A 13,725-nucleotide genomic window follows, 5' to 3' on the forward strand; every position below is an offset into this window, starting at 1 on the left:
TTCGCTTCCTTGTTACAAAGAGCAAAAAATAAAATATATTTATTTGTTTATCTGTTTATGTTTGTTTTTGCTTTCCAACATAAGTGTTCCCGTCTTCTTGTTTCTTTGTGTTTCATGTTGTTTTCCCCTCTGTTTTGTTGATCTGTCCATCATCTCCTCATTGTCATGACCTTTTTAAGATAAATGTGACATCCATAAGAACTCTTGTTTCTCGACATGTGACAGAAGAAGCTTCTGGAGTGTTTTGATTTATTTTTTTACACAGCACTGACATCCGATGACCATCAGTGAACCACAGGAACTGCAACTTATTAAATGTCTGTTGAGATGATTTTTTTTCTATGTGACGATATACAGACCAGGGATCAGTTCATCGCACTCTCAACTCGGTTTTTAACGAAAATTGCGGGAAAGGAAAAAATGCTTGTTTCTGTGTGAAACTGAAATGGAAAGATGGAAAGTTGTTTTGCAGTTTGTGTCTTGAACTGAGTTGACAGTGACTGGATGTCCCCCTTGTGACTTATCATCCAATGAGGTCTGTCTTGCCATTTTTTAATTCAATATATGAGAATTATAACAATGACAATATTTATTTACATTTGTATCATTTCTGTTGTATGTTATGGAAACAGTAAAATTATGATTGTGAGATAAAGCCTACTGTTGCACTTCTTAAGTGTGTGTGTGTGAGAGAGAGAGAGAGAGAGAGAGAGAGAGAGAGAGTCTGTCTCACCGAGAGTTGAACACACAGGTTTGGGGGTTGTCCTCTGGGCCAGAGACAGGTTCTCACTTCCTGATTCCCCTCCGCCATTAGCAGCTTCCCTCTGCTCCATCTTGCTCGACCCACCTCATCTCAAAGTTCTCCCTCACCTGTGACTCCCCCGCTAATGGTGCGTTCAGGTGTCAATGTGACGGTCAGCTAAAACAATGACACCTGCTGTATAGCCCACCAGGGGGCTGCGGACCACACTTTGGGAATGAGTAGTTTATATAATTACATGTTTGCATCCAGATAATTAGTTGTAACAATAATTCGAAATCCTACAAAAAAGAAAACAAATAAAATATTTTCAGAATCATATTTTATCACCCCAACATTAAGATGAAATCTTTGCTTATTTTACCCCAACTTTTTCCATGTTTGTGTTCTTGTAATCTCTGTCGTGACTAATAAAGAATTTGAAGAATACAAAACAGTACATTAGTGAAGCTAAAGTAAACAACTCCGGCTAAATGGCGATAATATCAGTAAAATTTATAATTTAATCGACTGATAGTGGATTTAAATGTTGAATTGTTGAAGAGTGAAAGACATTTGACCTGCTACGTAAGTTCTGGAGCATATTCATTTATTTGAATTTCCTCACATCTAAACTAACAGGTGAGTTTGCAAATAGCCATGTGTTGCATGGATCTACAGTAAATAAAGGGGACAAACCTTTTCATTTGTCTTCATGCAGTTTATTCACTAGTTTGTCATTTAACAATCCGGTGGTACAATCTTCCAAACACACATAAACAGATCAAAATGACCCATATGGATTTCATAAAGCACTTCACATTCAGGAATCTGATTTCACAGAACACTTTCTACATCTTCATTGCACCAATCAGGGCACTCGTGCTGTTACAAACCCCAAACTGTCACTCAGCAATAGTTTCAATAGCAGAAACCGAGCTGTGAGGGTATAAATAGGAAACGTTGAGTGACATCACACCATGCAGAGTGAGGTTTTCATCGTGGATAAACAGACCTGGAATCAGAAATACATGTAGGTAAGGTGCACTCAGTCTTTAACTCAAATGTGATTTCTCAGTGTAATATAAGCTGACATTTCTAAATAAGCATGACTCTCCTCAATTTACTGGAGAACTTCAAAATGAATCATCTTTTTTTTAAAATATAAATTACTCAATGTACATTCAACAGATGGGTCAAGTAGCAGTTCCCTTTCCCTCTGCCTTCTATAAAGCTTTTAATTAAAGGGGATGCATTTCATAATAATTTGTGTCCCAGTTCCGAATTCTCTTTTAATGATATCGTCTTTTTCCAACAGACAACTCTGCCTCGGGATGATTCAATAGGTTCATGACAAGGCCACAAGTTCCGACTCTGTCAACTTTGTTTCTGAGAAGTCAGGCTTCATGTTTTTTTGGTTCGGCTGTGCAGATGGCTCCGACTTCCACGACACCCATGGTACTGATGCTATCTAAAAACAAGCTGCGAGTTGTATAATAAGTTATATAATAATATGTTTTCTTAACAGTGTGACCTCTGCTGTGTGATGTCATGTTTGTCTTCACTGAAATGCATCCTGGGAATCATAGTTCATGCATCATCAACGTTGTTAACAACAGAGAAAGTTAATATCTCTGCCTCCATGTCTTTCTACTGTCGAACAGGAGGAAGCAACAAGGGATCATTGGAAGTGGACGTTAGACAAAAGTGCTGTATTGATATTTCAGCATCATACACACATATTATTACTGGAGACATTGTCCAGGCTGTCTTCTCTTGTTGTTTTCAATTGGAGGCGTATAATCTCTATGGCCCTGCTCAGACAGAGTTGGGCTGATACAATGGGGGAGGACATTAATGCTTTTGGTAGAAACCGGATGTGTGTGTATGAGTGTGACCCGAGCATCAGCCGAACCCAGAGCCTTGTCAACCCTCTCTCTCTCTCTCTCTCTCTGGGGCTCCGTCTCTCAGCTGCTCAGCAGGACGATGATGTAGATGAGGAGCAGACAGATGAGGATCAGGGTGAAGTTGACGAACAGCTCCTGCAGGTTCCTCTTGACCTGCGGGGTCACCTCGATCATAGACGCTCGGCGGATGGCCGACTTGGTCATGTGCTGCACGCGCTCCATGGTGATAGGGGGGGGGGGGGCTGGTTAGATTTTGACTGGCTTGGATGAAGAGAGGGGAGAATTGGGTCAGGCTGCCGGGCCTGTTCCCGCTGAGAGGAGGGTTACTGAGGCTGGACGGGCTGGTGAGGTCAGGAGGTGAGAGCTTCTCTTCTCTTCTCTTCTCTTCTTGTCTCCCTGCTGTTGATAAGGAGAGAGGAAGAAGAACATTGACAGTTAAAACAATCAGTGTCACTTTGTCTCTGCCCACCAGCTCCCTCCCACATGGGGGGGGGGGACCTTTGTGACCTTTCCTGCTTCGCTGTACACGCTGCGATGATTAGAGAGCTGCACGGAGGTGTCGGCTGAGGCCTGCTGAAGTGTGGAAACACAATCTAGTGGGAGCGGCCGGCAACACAAATGTAATGACAACAATGTGAAAGACAACTTGTTTCTACAAAGTATTTGTAATGTACTCCAATACTAGCATACTTTAATAATTAGTCTGCAAAAATGCTGACTTTTCATCGGGACTGTCCTGGGATCAAAGTCGCTGTGATGACATTAACATGTTCACTCCCACAAACAGAGCATTTCTCAGCCCCTGTAGATCAGCACTAGTCTGTTTAGGGCAAGATTAAAAGTCCTGCTTTAGCGCCTCCTGCTGGGTCAGTTGTTCATTACAGCCCAGGATACAAAAGAGAACAGCATATAAACACTGAGCCTTGTGTTTGAAGTGTTCTCTTACTAACTTTACTCTTTGCTAGTCCCTAAATTAATGGATTCTACTATCTAGTGCTGTGCAGAGATTTTCTTGCAGCCATTAGAGAATCTGCAGCTCTTGAGCTCTAAGGCACTTTCCTCTCTCACCTCTCAGCAGCTCATACTGGATGCCAAAGAAGTAATCTCCCTAATCCCTGGTGTTGTGTGAGGCCCCTGTCCGGCTCTTGGCCCCTGAATCCTTGACACCTCAGGGTTAATGTCGGACATGTGCTCGGGCCTCTCCAGTTATCCTCACGCTCATCTGCACAAATCATGTCATGCTAGTTGGGTATGGAGGGAGGGGAGGTGAGATCCGATCACAAGTGGTCAGAGGAGACACGTTCAGAATGCGTTTGACTGTCAGGTGTGAACAGAGGAACTTAACCCTGACCTCTTGTGATGGGATCTCTCTGGACGGATGGCTGAAGCCTCAGATGAAACACGGGCTGCTTGAGACTCAGCTTTGAATTGTCCTTGTTGGCACATTAACTCGATGATTCAAAAAGATTAATTAAGCTGAAGTTTTACAGTAAGTGTGAACGCGAATGTCAACCCTCCCAGCGTCCCAGCATTGATCCCCAGTCCCCCATAGAGGCCTTGATTCAATCTGGAAGATTAACAAGGTAGTTTAAAGAATCCCGTCTCTGCTGCACATATCCCTCCTGATGCTTTTCAAAGCTCGAGGCCTATAATGAAGGCGTCGCTTGTAAATAAACACTCACAAGACAATAAGTAAATTGCCTTCAGGGTAATTATGACAATTATTGATCCATTAAGGAGAAATTAAGCATGTTTAATCAACAGCTGTTTTCTTCTATCACAGTCCTCCTCTCCAGAATATTTCTGAAGCCTGGTGGTTCTCACCTAAAGGACGGGAATCTGGAGAAAAAGACAAGGCAAGTGAAAAACCTTCATCTCATTCAAAACAATTCCAGACATGTGTTCCTGAATAAGCTTTTGTAAAAGATGGTTCACCTTGAACACAGTGAGCAGGATTCACTGCTGCACTTTATCTCCCCTGGCTTGGAGAAGAATCATAGAGACACTGAATATAGATATATATAATTCAAATGATTTCATTGTTACTGTTTGGCCTTTTTTGTCTATGTCTGTAATTTCTTTTTTTATTCAAGTGAGTTAAACTGAACTTCGGCGTCCATATCTGTGAAGCCTTAAGCTTTGCCTGTAAATCAGGTTTTATTTTTAGATGTTTACGACTGTAGGAGCAGAGTGAACTCCTGGGTTCTGTTCAAAGGACCACGTTGTACTTGTATAAACACAATCAGCTGTTGTCGGCCCTTGTTGCCAACAGCTAAATACCTTCAGTGTGACCAACAGAGCGGGAGTGACGTGGTGTGTCGCTGGATATGAAAGTTACTTCATGTTTCATCTGACAAGTAAAGACTGAAATGTTTCCATTTGAACAAACATGTGTGTTTGTGTGTGTGTGTGTGTGTGTGTGTGTGTGTGTGTGTGAGCTATAGATGCCAGTCATTCCATGGGTGTGAGTTTTATCAGTGTGTGTCAGCACAGTAAGCTGTTGTCTTGAGTAGCAAATGAGGCGGCACAAACACATACACACGGAGACACACAAACACACACAGAGACACACACACACACACACACACAAACACACACACACTTGTTGCTCTGATCTCCTAGACACTAAGACCACTTTTCATATTTCTGTTGTTGTTATTTGATTAAAATTCAAAGTAATTTCTTCACAGCGAAGCTTCAGTATATAACCGTGTGACGGATGTGTGGTCAAATGTAGGTCAGACAGATCCATGGGTTTGCTGATGTTGACCTATTATTCTAACTGGGGCACGACCAGTATCACTCGCCCACTGGTGCAATCTTTTAGGTGCCAGTATGAACTAAAGAAAACATCTATATCCATCAACACAAATATACTGAGTACATGTTTATACCTTATACCTGGACTTTGCAGATCGGCCAATCCAGAGTATGCGTATTCCAATACATCGAATTCAGAATTTGTGTTTGTATTTAATCATTTTCTAACTCACTGGGCAACGTGTCTCTCCTTCCACTGAAAACCCTGAAACATCTAAACCAGTATGAAGCCTCCGATGACACATCCAGCCAGTTTGATGCAAGAAGACAACAGACAGATCTTAAACCAAAGGCCGTTATCTTTTACTCGCATATCCTCCAGTAACCTTAAACTATGAAATCAGTGCTTAGATGGAGTTGATTCGGCTCCTCGGCTCCTCTAAAATATAATCATGTGCCTCGGATGGGAATGGAAAAAGTTCAGATGAGTGTTTATCCCTCTGGGAGATTCAGTCCTGTTTCCATCCCCCCCCCACCCCCCTCTCTTCAGAGCTGTGTTTACTGTATGTGAACAGTGACTTTTTTATAAGGAGATTTATACAGTGCTCCACTTTATCTTTACTTAAACATGGCCTCCTCTTACCCTCACCGTAAGATAACAGATGTCCCCCTGTAACTGTGGAACATCTGCAGAGTCACTTACTGGGACCATTTAACCCAAAGTTCTGTAACTGGCTCACTGATCTTTGTGGGCTTCATTAGAACAAAGCGTCACGATCATACTAACATATTTCAATAACTTGTTTACTAGTCTAATGATTGATTCAAAGCATTTTTAGCATGTAGACATCATCTGTTAGGATTATCAACCCCCCCACACACACCCCCTCCATCGAATGTCTACAGAGGAAATTGAAGGAGTGCAGGATGCTGCTTCTTACCTTCCAGATGAGAACAGAGCCGGTTGGAGTTTGAGAGAGAAATGTCAGATATGCAACACACTCCGAGGCTGTAAACATGATGAGAGAGAGAGGGAGAGAAAGAGAGAGAGGGAGAAAGAGAGAGAGAGAGGGGGGGGGAGAGAGAGAGAGAGAGAGAGAGAGAGAGAGAAACCGAGGTCGTACCAGCCTTTAACAAGTAGTAAATGGTATTAAATTGTTCATCCAAGTTTCCACAGCTGATAAAAGGTCTTGAACAGCACTTGAAATCATGTGTGTGAGTTTTACTGCATCTGTCCTTAAACCATGTAGAATATATTCTAGCATATCTCCAATAACACAAATCATAAGAAAGTCAGTATGGGAACAGGAGCTGTGGCTCGACGTGGCCCACGCAGGTCGCCTCCTTCGGGGGCCACAGAGCTGCAGCTGGACTTGACAAGACATTTTTAATGTAATGTAGTTTTAAGTTTTTTTTGTGTTTACCATAAGATGTTTGATTTAGCAGAAGCCTGATACTTGCATTTCAAGGTTTAAGCATTATCACTTTGAAAACCAGCTTGTTACTGAAGTGCAAAGGGTGAAAAAAAGTGAATTGTTGTTTGACTTAAAGAAGATACAAGTGTTCACAGAGGGATGCAGACACACAACAACACAACTCTTCTCTCCCCATCCTCTGCTGCTGTGGGTGAGCACCATCAGTAGAACGGATGGGTCACCATGTTGGAATTCCTCGTCCGTTGTTTAATACATCGATGACGTGTGAAGTGGGAAGAGTCGGTACATCAACGGCGAGCTTTGCAGTCTGGCGAGGAATCAAACATCCCGGCTGCACCACTCTATTGTCTTCATTATCCTGGCAGGCTGATCAGACACCTGGCACCAGCGTGGTGCCTACCAACAGCTGATGCCACCTCTAAATATAAATATTTGGCGGCGACCAGGCCGGCGGTGAAGGGCCTGAGGATTGATTCCTTGAGATCCAGATATTGTCAAAGCAGCAATGACAAAGTACTTTCCTAAATAACCTTGTAAAATAGAATTGTCTTATATCGTCTTGCAACTGACTTTCTGCCTTCTGAACAAGACCAAAACGATACAGGATCATTTATTGGGTCTTTTTTATTGGGTTAGCTTTTTGTAGATTTGTTATAAAAACACCAGAATATAGATTTAAACTCATTTTGGGGGGGTAAATGACAGAATGTGGCTTCGGGCTGTGCAGCTGCGTTCACTTGGGAGGAATCAAAAGAGATGTGGGTCTCACAAAAAATTCTGAAAAAAGTAAAAATAACACTTCCCCCCCCTCTTTGGCCCAGAAAACATTTCATCTGCCGTATAAGGAGAATCTGCATGTAAACAGGCTGCTAGTCACTGAGCTGAGGAGACCTTGTTGTTATTGCTGCTCGCTGCTCGAGCCTCTGAGTGCCTGGACACTTTCATATTAAACAATCACCTGCATTCACTGTGTTTTCCAAAAGGATAAGATGAGCCTCCCTCAGGGAGAGCTGCTTTTTCTCAAGTAGGAGGAAACTATTTGGGAAAGAAAACAGATGGAGCCACTGTTTCATTAACATAAGAAGTGTGACAGAGATGAAAACACTTTTAAAAACAACCAGAATGTTATTAGACAGAGAATCATAGTGGATAAAGCTGGTAGGATCGGATTGATGGATCACCGTGAAAATAAATATAGGTTCATGTTTTAATTGTATTGTATAATATTGCGGTAACAATAATAAGTGACCATATATGGAGTAAATGCTTGCTCATCATTTAATACAGACTGAAACGCAGACTCACACCATGTTTCACTGAAGAAGAGAGAAGAGTTTGAACTCTGGTGACCTCTGACATGCAATTTAAAAGCCATTGACCAGGTCTGGACTGCGCCGACCTTTGAGGAAATTGGGGTTTTCGAGGAGCAGACATCACATCAGACTGTAGCTGCACCGGTCACGGCCCTCCAGCTGGGAACAGTCGTGAAACTAAGAGCATTGCTTTGTCTGGAACTTAACCATGTAAGGTTGAAAAGAATTCAAGTGTGTGATTATACCCCGTGCTGTCGTGTGAAATCTCCCTGAAGTAGTGAGAAGTACGTGTGTGTCTGCTGGACTGAAAGTGTCTCAACGATTCAGACACTTTAATTTCAAACTGAAAAATAATGAGCAGAAAAAAAATTCCACCAAGAAAGTTGTTCTCTTTTTTTATCTCCTCCCCCACCCAGCAGCCGTTCAGCTCTGCAGCCTTACATGGTGAGATGCCAGGCAGCGCTGACCTCAGACCAGAACGAGAGGAAGACACAGACTGGAGGATACAGAAAACCACAGCAGGCCAGAGAAAACACACAGTACAATAGGAATGAATGTTCTTCCTATTGTGCCTATTTTTAGAGTTTTTCTTTTAGATTGATTCATACAAACCACAGTCTCCTGGGACCAGTTAGGGGGCCGCCCACCCTTTGACGTCCCAGCACCACAACAATCAGGATATACATGTTCTTATTTCCTGTTTGTCAGAAGAAGATACATCCAAAGGGAACACGCACAACTGGGCTTTGTTTTGTTTTGTCTCCCACAGAGCGATGGTGCTCACATCCTCGAACATGTAGAATATGATTAACTCCCATGAATGCTGGGGGTAGTGGATCAGGGGTAAGAAACGTATGGAGCAAAGTGTTGAAGAGAAACTAAAGAGCTGCTTGTGCTGCTTATCTAATGATGAACACAACAATTGCCATGATTTGGCACCTCAAGATATTCTGCTATTGGCCAGGAACCATTTGGCCCTGACCTTATAGTACTCAAAATACACAAAAAGTGTATATGTATATATGGAGCGGCACATACACTATGTCTTATTTAAAGGACGTATATGAATAAAATATTGTGTGTCTGAGCTATGCCAGAAGAATTTGAGCTCTAGTCTTGCTGCAAATGTCAGGAAAGGAGTTTCAGGAAAACTGCACATTATGAATGTCCAATAACTGCAGTGTATTATAAACTAACCCACATATGTTTAGCTCTGAATGTTTGTTACTCAAGAGGGAGAAGTTGAGGAAACGTCTTCCTTCAAAGGCTAAAGCCCCCCCCCCCCACACTCATCTCTCTTTATCCTACACAGAGCTGTGATGTGGCATATTCACTGATTATGGATGGATGGATAAGATAAGATATATGGATAGATAGATATACAGATAGACAGATAGATAGATAGATAGATAGATAGATAGATAGATAGATACATAGATACATAGAGAGATAGAGGACATTTTAGGGGTGAAGAAGGATGGAGGGAGGGTTCGCCCCTTCAGCTGTGTTGACTCTGGAGGACTTACTGCCTCTGTTGGCAGCTTCACTCACATTCTCTCCCTCTCGCTCCCTCGTTCTCGTCCTCCCTCTCTGTTCTCCAGATATAGCCAGCTATGTGGAGAAGCCTACAGCTGACTTTTCCCCAGTGGCCTCCATCTAAGTGCAGGGTTTATCTGATGCGAGTGTTTGAAGCACAGCACCAAACCCGACACAACAATTCTCCCTTTGAATTCCACTCTAATGGCATTAACATGGTTGTGAATTGGATTGAATTAAGATCAGATTTAGGAAAATCCCATTTAGAAAGGGAGTTTGGTCAATGTTTCCTCGGGGCAGTGCTGTACATGTTTATTGTATGAAGCTCCTTGCTCTTTAACACTGTTCTCCTCGGTGAAATCATTCCAGTTCCTCAAGTTCCTCCTGGTCAAGATGTCTCTGATTGGTCCAGGCAGCTGGACATCCTGACCCGGGTGAGTCTGAGGCAGCAGGCCGCAGGATGAGAGGCCTCGACCAGTCAGCCTCGGAGGAAACATCATCTGGGTGAGTTTACAGCTCCCAGCAGATTGTACACAACTTTTTTACAATAGAATAACAGCAGCTTCAACATTAGTTTGATGGTTCACTGACTGGGAATAGAGGGAATGTTTCCTCTGACATTTCTATTCCTCTCCCTGAAGGTCTGGTCCTGCTCTATGTAACTTGACTGTAACTTGAATCAGGTCCAAACAGATTAAGAGTAACACTGAGTTGCAGATGAATTAAAAAGACGTAGAAGTAATTAAAAAAACAGCTTTTATATCCTGATGAATATATTCTTAGTCGGCCACAGCACTCTTCATTTATCTGGTCATGAATCCATCACTCAGCTGGGTCACACACAACTCCCCCAGATGTTTCTGTCACAGCGATGGTGGCACCAGTGTGCACACTAATGCCCTGAACCTAATGTGATTACAAGAGCACCACGACTGAAACACACACCACAACACACACCTTAATCTGATGATCTGATTTTAATGACTCATTCATTCTGTTAATGTCGGCAGCTGAGACATACGGGGAATCCAATTATTTAACCATTTGGCGCCATGAGGTGCGTATTTGTGCGTCTCGTCCTTCCGGTTGTCAGAGCAGCTTATGTCTCGGTTGAGTTCTGGAGGTTACAACAGCGACACACACACACAACACCGACACACACAACAGCAGGGACGTGATGGGTTGTGACATGAGGGATGTGACTGACAGCAGGAGCACGTCAGTTGTCAACAGGAGAGGATGGGTTCTGTCAGGTCACACTTTCAAGGGTCTTTATGGAACCATAATAACTCAAGCAACCAGCCTATTTTTAATAAAAACACATAGTTTTACATCCTAAAAAAACATATTATTTTGCTCTTATAGACATTTTCATTGCAACAACGGTAAATTATTCTATAACGCTCAATTTTTTCATCATGTTTTATCCATAAAACAAAAGTAAGAGGAAATTTCTTTCTTCTTTCTTTAGATTTGCTTCGTCATCTCCCACTGCTCCCAATAGAAAATAACCCAAATCTAACTCTACCAGTTTGGCTAATGAACACTTCACATGTTTTTTAATCCACAAGGCCAGCACACCTCATCTGTGTTGCTAAAATAAAAGGCACCCGACCTACTAAATATGAATCGCCACAAATCCAACAAGCACAGTTGGCTCCGTCTGGACGTTTCCAATCCAGGACACTTTGTGTTGGAGCTAAAATGGCTGATGTACCACAATAGCCTGAAGTAATCACAGCAGGCTTCTGTTGTCACAGTAATCCACCGGAACACATTCCTGGCATGTGCATCGTACTTCTGGAAAAAAGACAGAACGGTATCAAACTAATGCAGCAGAGCCTCCCGAAATAAAACCTGCTCAAATCTGCAGCACCTGATCTGGGACCATCCGCCGTCACGTCTCCAGAACCATCACACAAATCCAGCACCTCTGAAGGACCACGTTCCCCAGAGATACCCGGCAACGATCACTCAGATCTGGAATGCCCCGGGACACTCCGCCTCTAAAAATAGCACAAATCCAGCGCACCGGATTTTTGGACACACTTGTCATTCCTCTGAAATTGGAAACCCAATCCCCCAACGATGAACTCATCTGAACACAGAGCAGAGAGATGTTCCTCGCTCTCGTTGATTCTCCAGCTGACACAGACGAGGGCTTTAAACTGCATCTCAAACTTCATCTCTGAGACGTGACCTTTCCATCGATGTGTCTTATTTGTCTGTGTCCAATTGATTTTCTATATTGTGAACCAGAAGAAAGCAATGAGGGAGTATTAGAGCCTCTTCAAGGGGAAAAGACAGAAATCATTCTCTCCATTGATACCAATCACCTCATCTCATCGAGTCTGTAACACCACAGGATATTCTGAGCTCTTCATTGTTGAGTCCTGTAAAAAAAACATTTCTAATTAAGATGCTATAGCGCATGACGGCTACCTGCTGTTTGTTAAAGACCCTCAAACACCCTTAGACCCCCTAACAGCACTGCCTCTGCTATAATAAATTGATTCTAAGGCACTTAACCCATCCTGAACATGTCAGCCCGCTAATGGACTGTTCCTCTGGCCCTTGGGCTGTATCTGCAGTTAAACCCCCCCGCTCGAGGTGTGATGTGAATGCTGAACGGCCACTGTGTGAGTAATGTGTCCAAGAAAAACTTCGATTGGCTTTTTCAATCCTGTAAACGATTTGGCTAAATAATACATTTAATACGTGCCGTGTGGTTTTATTATTTTGAGTTTCATCTTATTCCGAGTTCACATCAATGTGTGATTTGACTTTTTAGTTCCGACCATGATCCATCCGCTAACATGGAGGAGGCAGGGTTCATGACATGTAGTGCAGCTGTCTTCTAATTCCATGTAGGGAGAACTGCTGGTTCCCTTCCACCCGCAGGTCGGAGGTCGTGTCATGTGGAGGAGAGCCTGCGCAGCTTCAGCATGAGGCTCAAGGGCCCTTCAGCAGGACGTCCACCCTGCTCATCACAGCCCTGCTGATCAGAGAGTGAGAACCCTTCACTTTCACACAGTCTAGTGTTTGATTGGCTGCGGTTATTTAGAGCTCTCTGAGATGATGATGATGATGATGATGATGAAGTCATCTGCAGCGCTCTGATTGGCTGTTTGGGTTGAGCACGGACGGTGATTGGATGCTGGATTATCTAAAGGGTTTGTTCGGTGTCTCCAGTCTGATGCGCAGACAAGTTGGATAGAGCGACGGAAAAATAACTGCTCTATTTATAAAGGCCCATTTAACAGAAGAGGTCGATCTGAGTCGGGGGGGGGGGGGGGAGACTGCTCCTGAAAATCCACCACTAGCCCCCACTCACTACACAGGGAGTTCTGGAAAATACTGAAGTGTTTCATCCTGTCAACGCAGCAAACTATAAAATATCAAATTCATGGACTAACAAGACAGAGAGGAAACAGGTACAGGAAAACAGACAGTGGCAGGAAGTGACGTGTTCTGAACTGAGAAACACCGATGAGTACAAAATAAAACGGGAAGTGACTAAGAATCTGCAAAAGAGGGAAAAAAAACTGAACTCAATGTCGAAATGAAAGAATATTCAACTCGAGGGTCAAACATTTCATAGCCCTCATTTTAAATTAAGTTGTTTTTCAAATTCGAGAATCGTTAAATACTTAGTGCGGAAATATCTCTTACTCTCCATCTTAACGTCTTATAGTATTTGCTTTATTTTAATTTATTTCTCATTAAAGGAAGTTTTCACATGTTCATTTAGCTGCTGACAAACCTCACTTCTCTATTTGCACATTTAAACTGACTTTTACTGGAATTTAAGATAAAGAGATGTTGGTCTTTGTGGTTTCATTCTGATCTACATGCACGTGCAATGCAAGGCAATTGTGTCACTTTGTGGACAAATGGAGGTACTGCAAGTGCAATGCTGCTCACTACTGAGTCCTGACAGTGGTGTTGTTGCTCCCCAGGTTTCTCTTTGTGTCAGTGGTGAGGGGTGAATGTCGTCAGTCGAGTTGTTGAGCAGTCATGTCATCCATCTCTCA

General features: G+C 42.8%; 1 protein-coding gene and 1 long non-coding RNA gene across 2 annotated transcripts; one reads left to right on the forward strand and one right to left on the reverse strand.

Annotated features, from left to right (window-relative positions):
* Positions 1 to 1,439: 1,439 nt before the first annotated feature.
* On the reverse strand, positions 1,440 to 6,503 carry pln (phospholamban). The gene is made up of 2 exons (XM_053417484.1): positions 6,348 to 6,503; positions 1,440 to 3,045 (listed from the first exon to the last, which is right to left on the reverse strand). The coding sequence occupies exon 2, from the start codon at positions 2,866 to 2,868 to the stop codon at positions 2,707 to 2,709; it is 162 nt and encodes a 53-aa protein (XP_053273459.1). The 5' UTR covers positions 2,869 to 3,045; positions 6,348 to 6,503; the 3' UTR covers positions 1,440 to 2,706.
* Positions 6,504 to 8,578: 2,075 nt separating this feature from the next.
* On the forward strand, positions 8,579 to 12,591 carry LOC128431225 (uncharacterized). Its single transcript, XR_008334121.1, has 3 exons — positions 8,579 to 8,998; positions 10,061 to 10,195; positions 11,163 to 12,591. It is a non-coding gene; the product is annotated as an uncharacterized LOC128431225 (long non-coding RNA).
* The last annotated feature ends 1,134 nt before the right edge of the window (positions 12,592 to 13,725 follow it).

Source organism: Pleuronectes platessa, chromosome 24 (genome assembly GCF_947347685.1).
Source record: "Pleuronectes platessa chromosome 24, fPlePla1.1, whole genome shotgun sequence".
NCBI classification, from domain to species: domain Eukaryota; kingdom Metazoa; phylum Chordata; class Actinopteri; order Pleuronectiformes; family Pleuronectidae; genus Pleuronectes; species Pleuronectes platessa.

What these genes read in the sequence shown, in the direction of transcription:
- pln (XM_053417484.1), bottom strand. Translation starts at nt 2,868, where the DNA reads ATGGAGCGCGTGCAGCACATGACCAAGTCGGCCATCCGCCGAGCGTCT.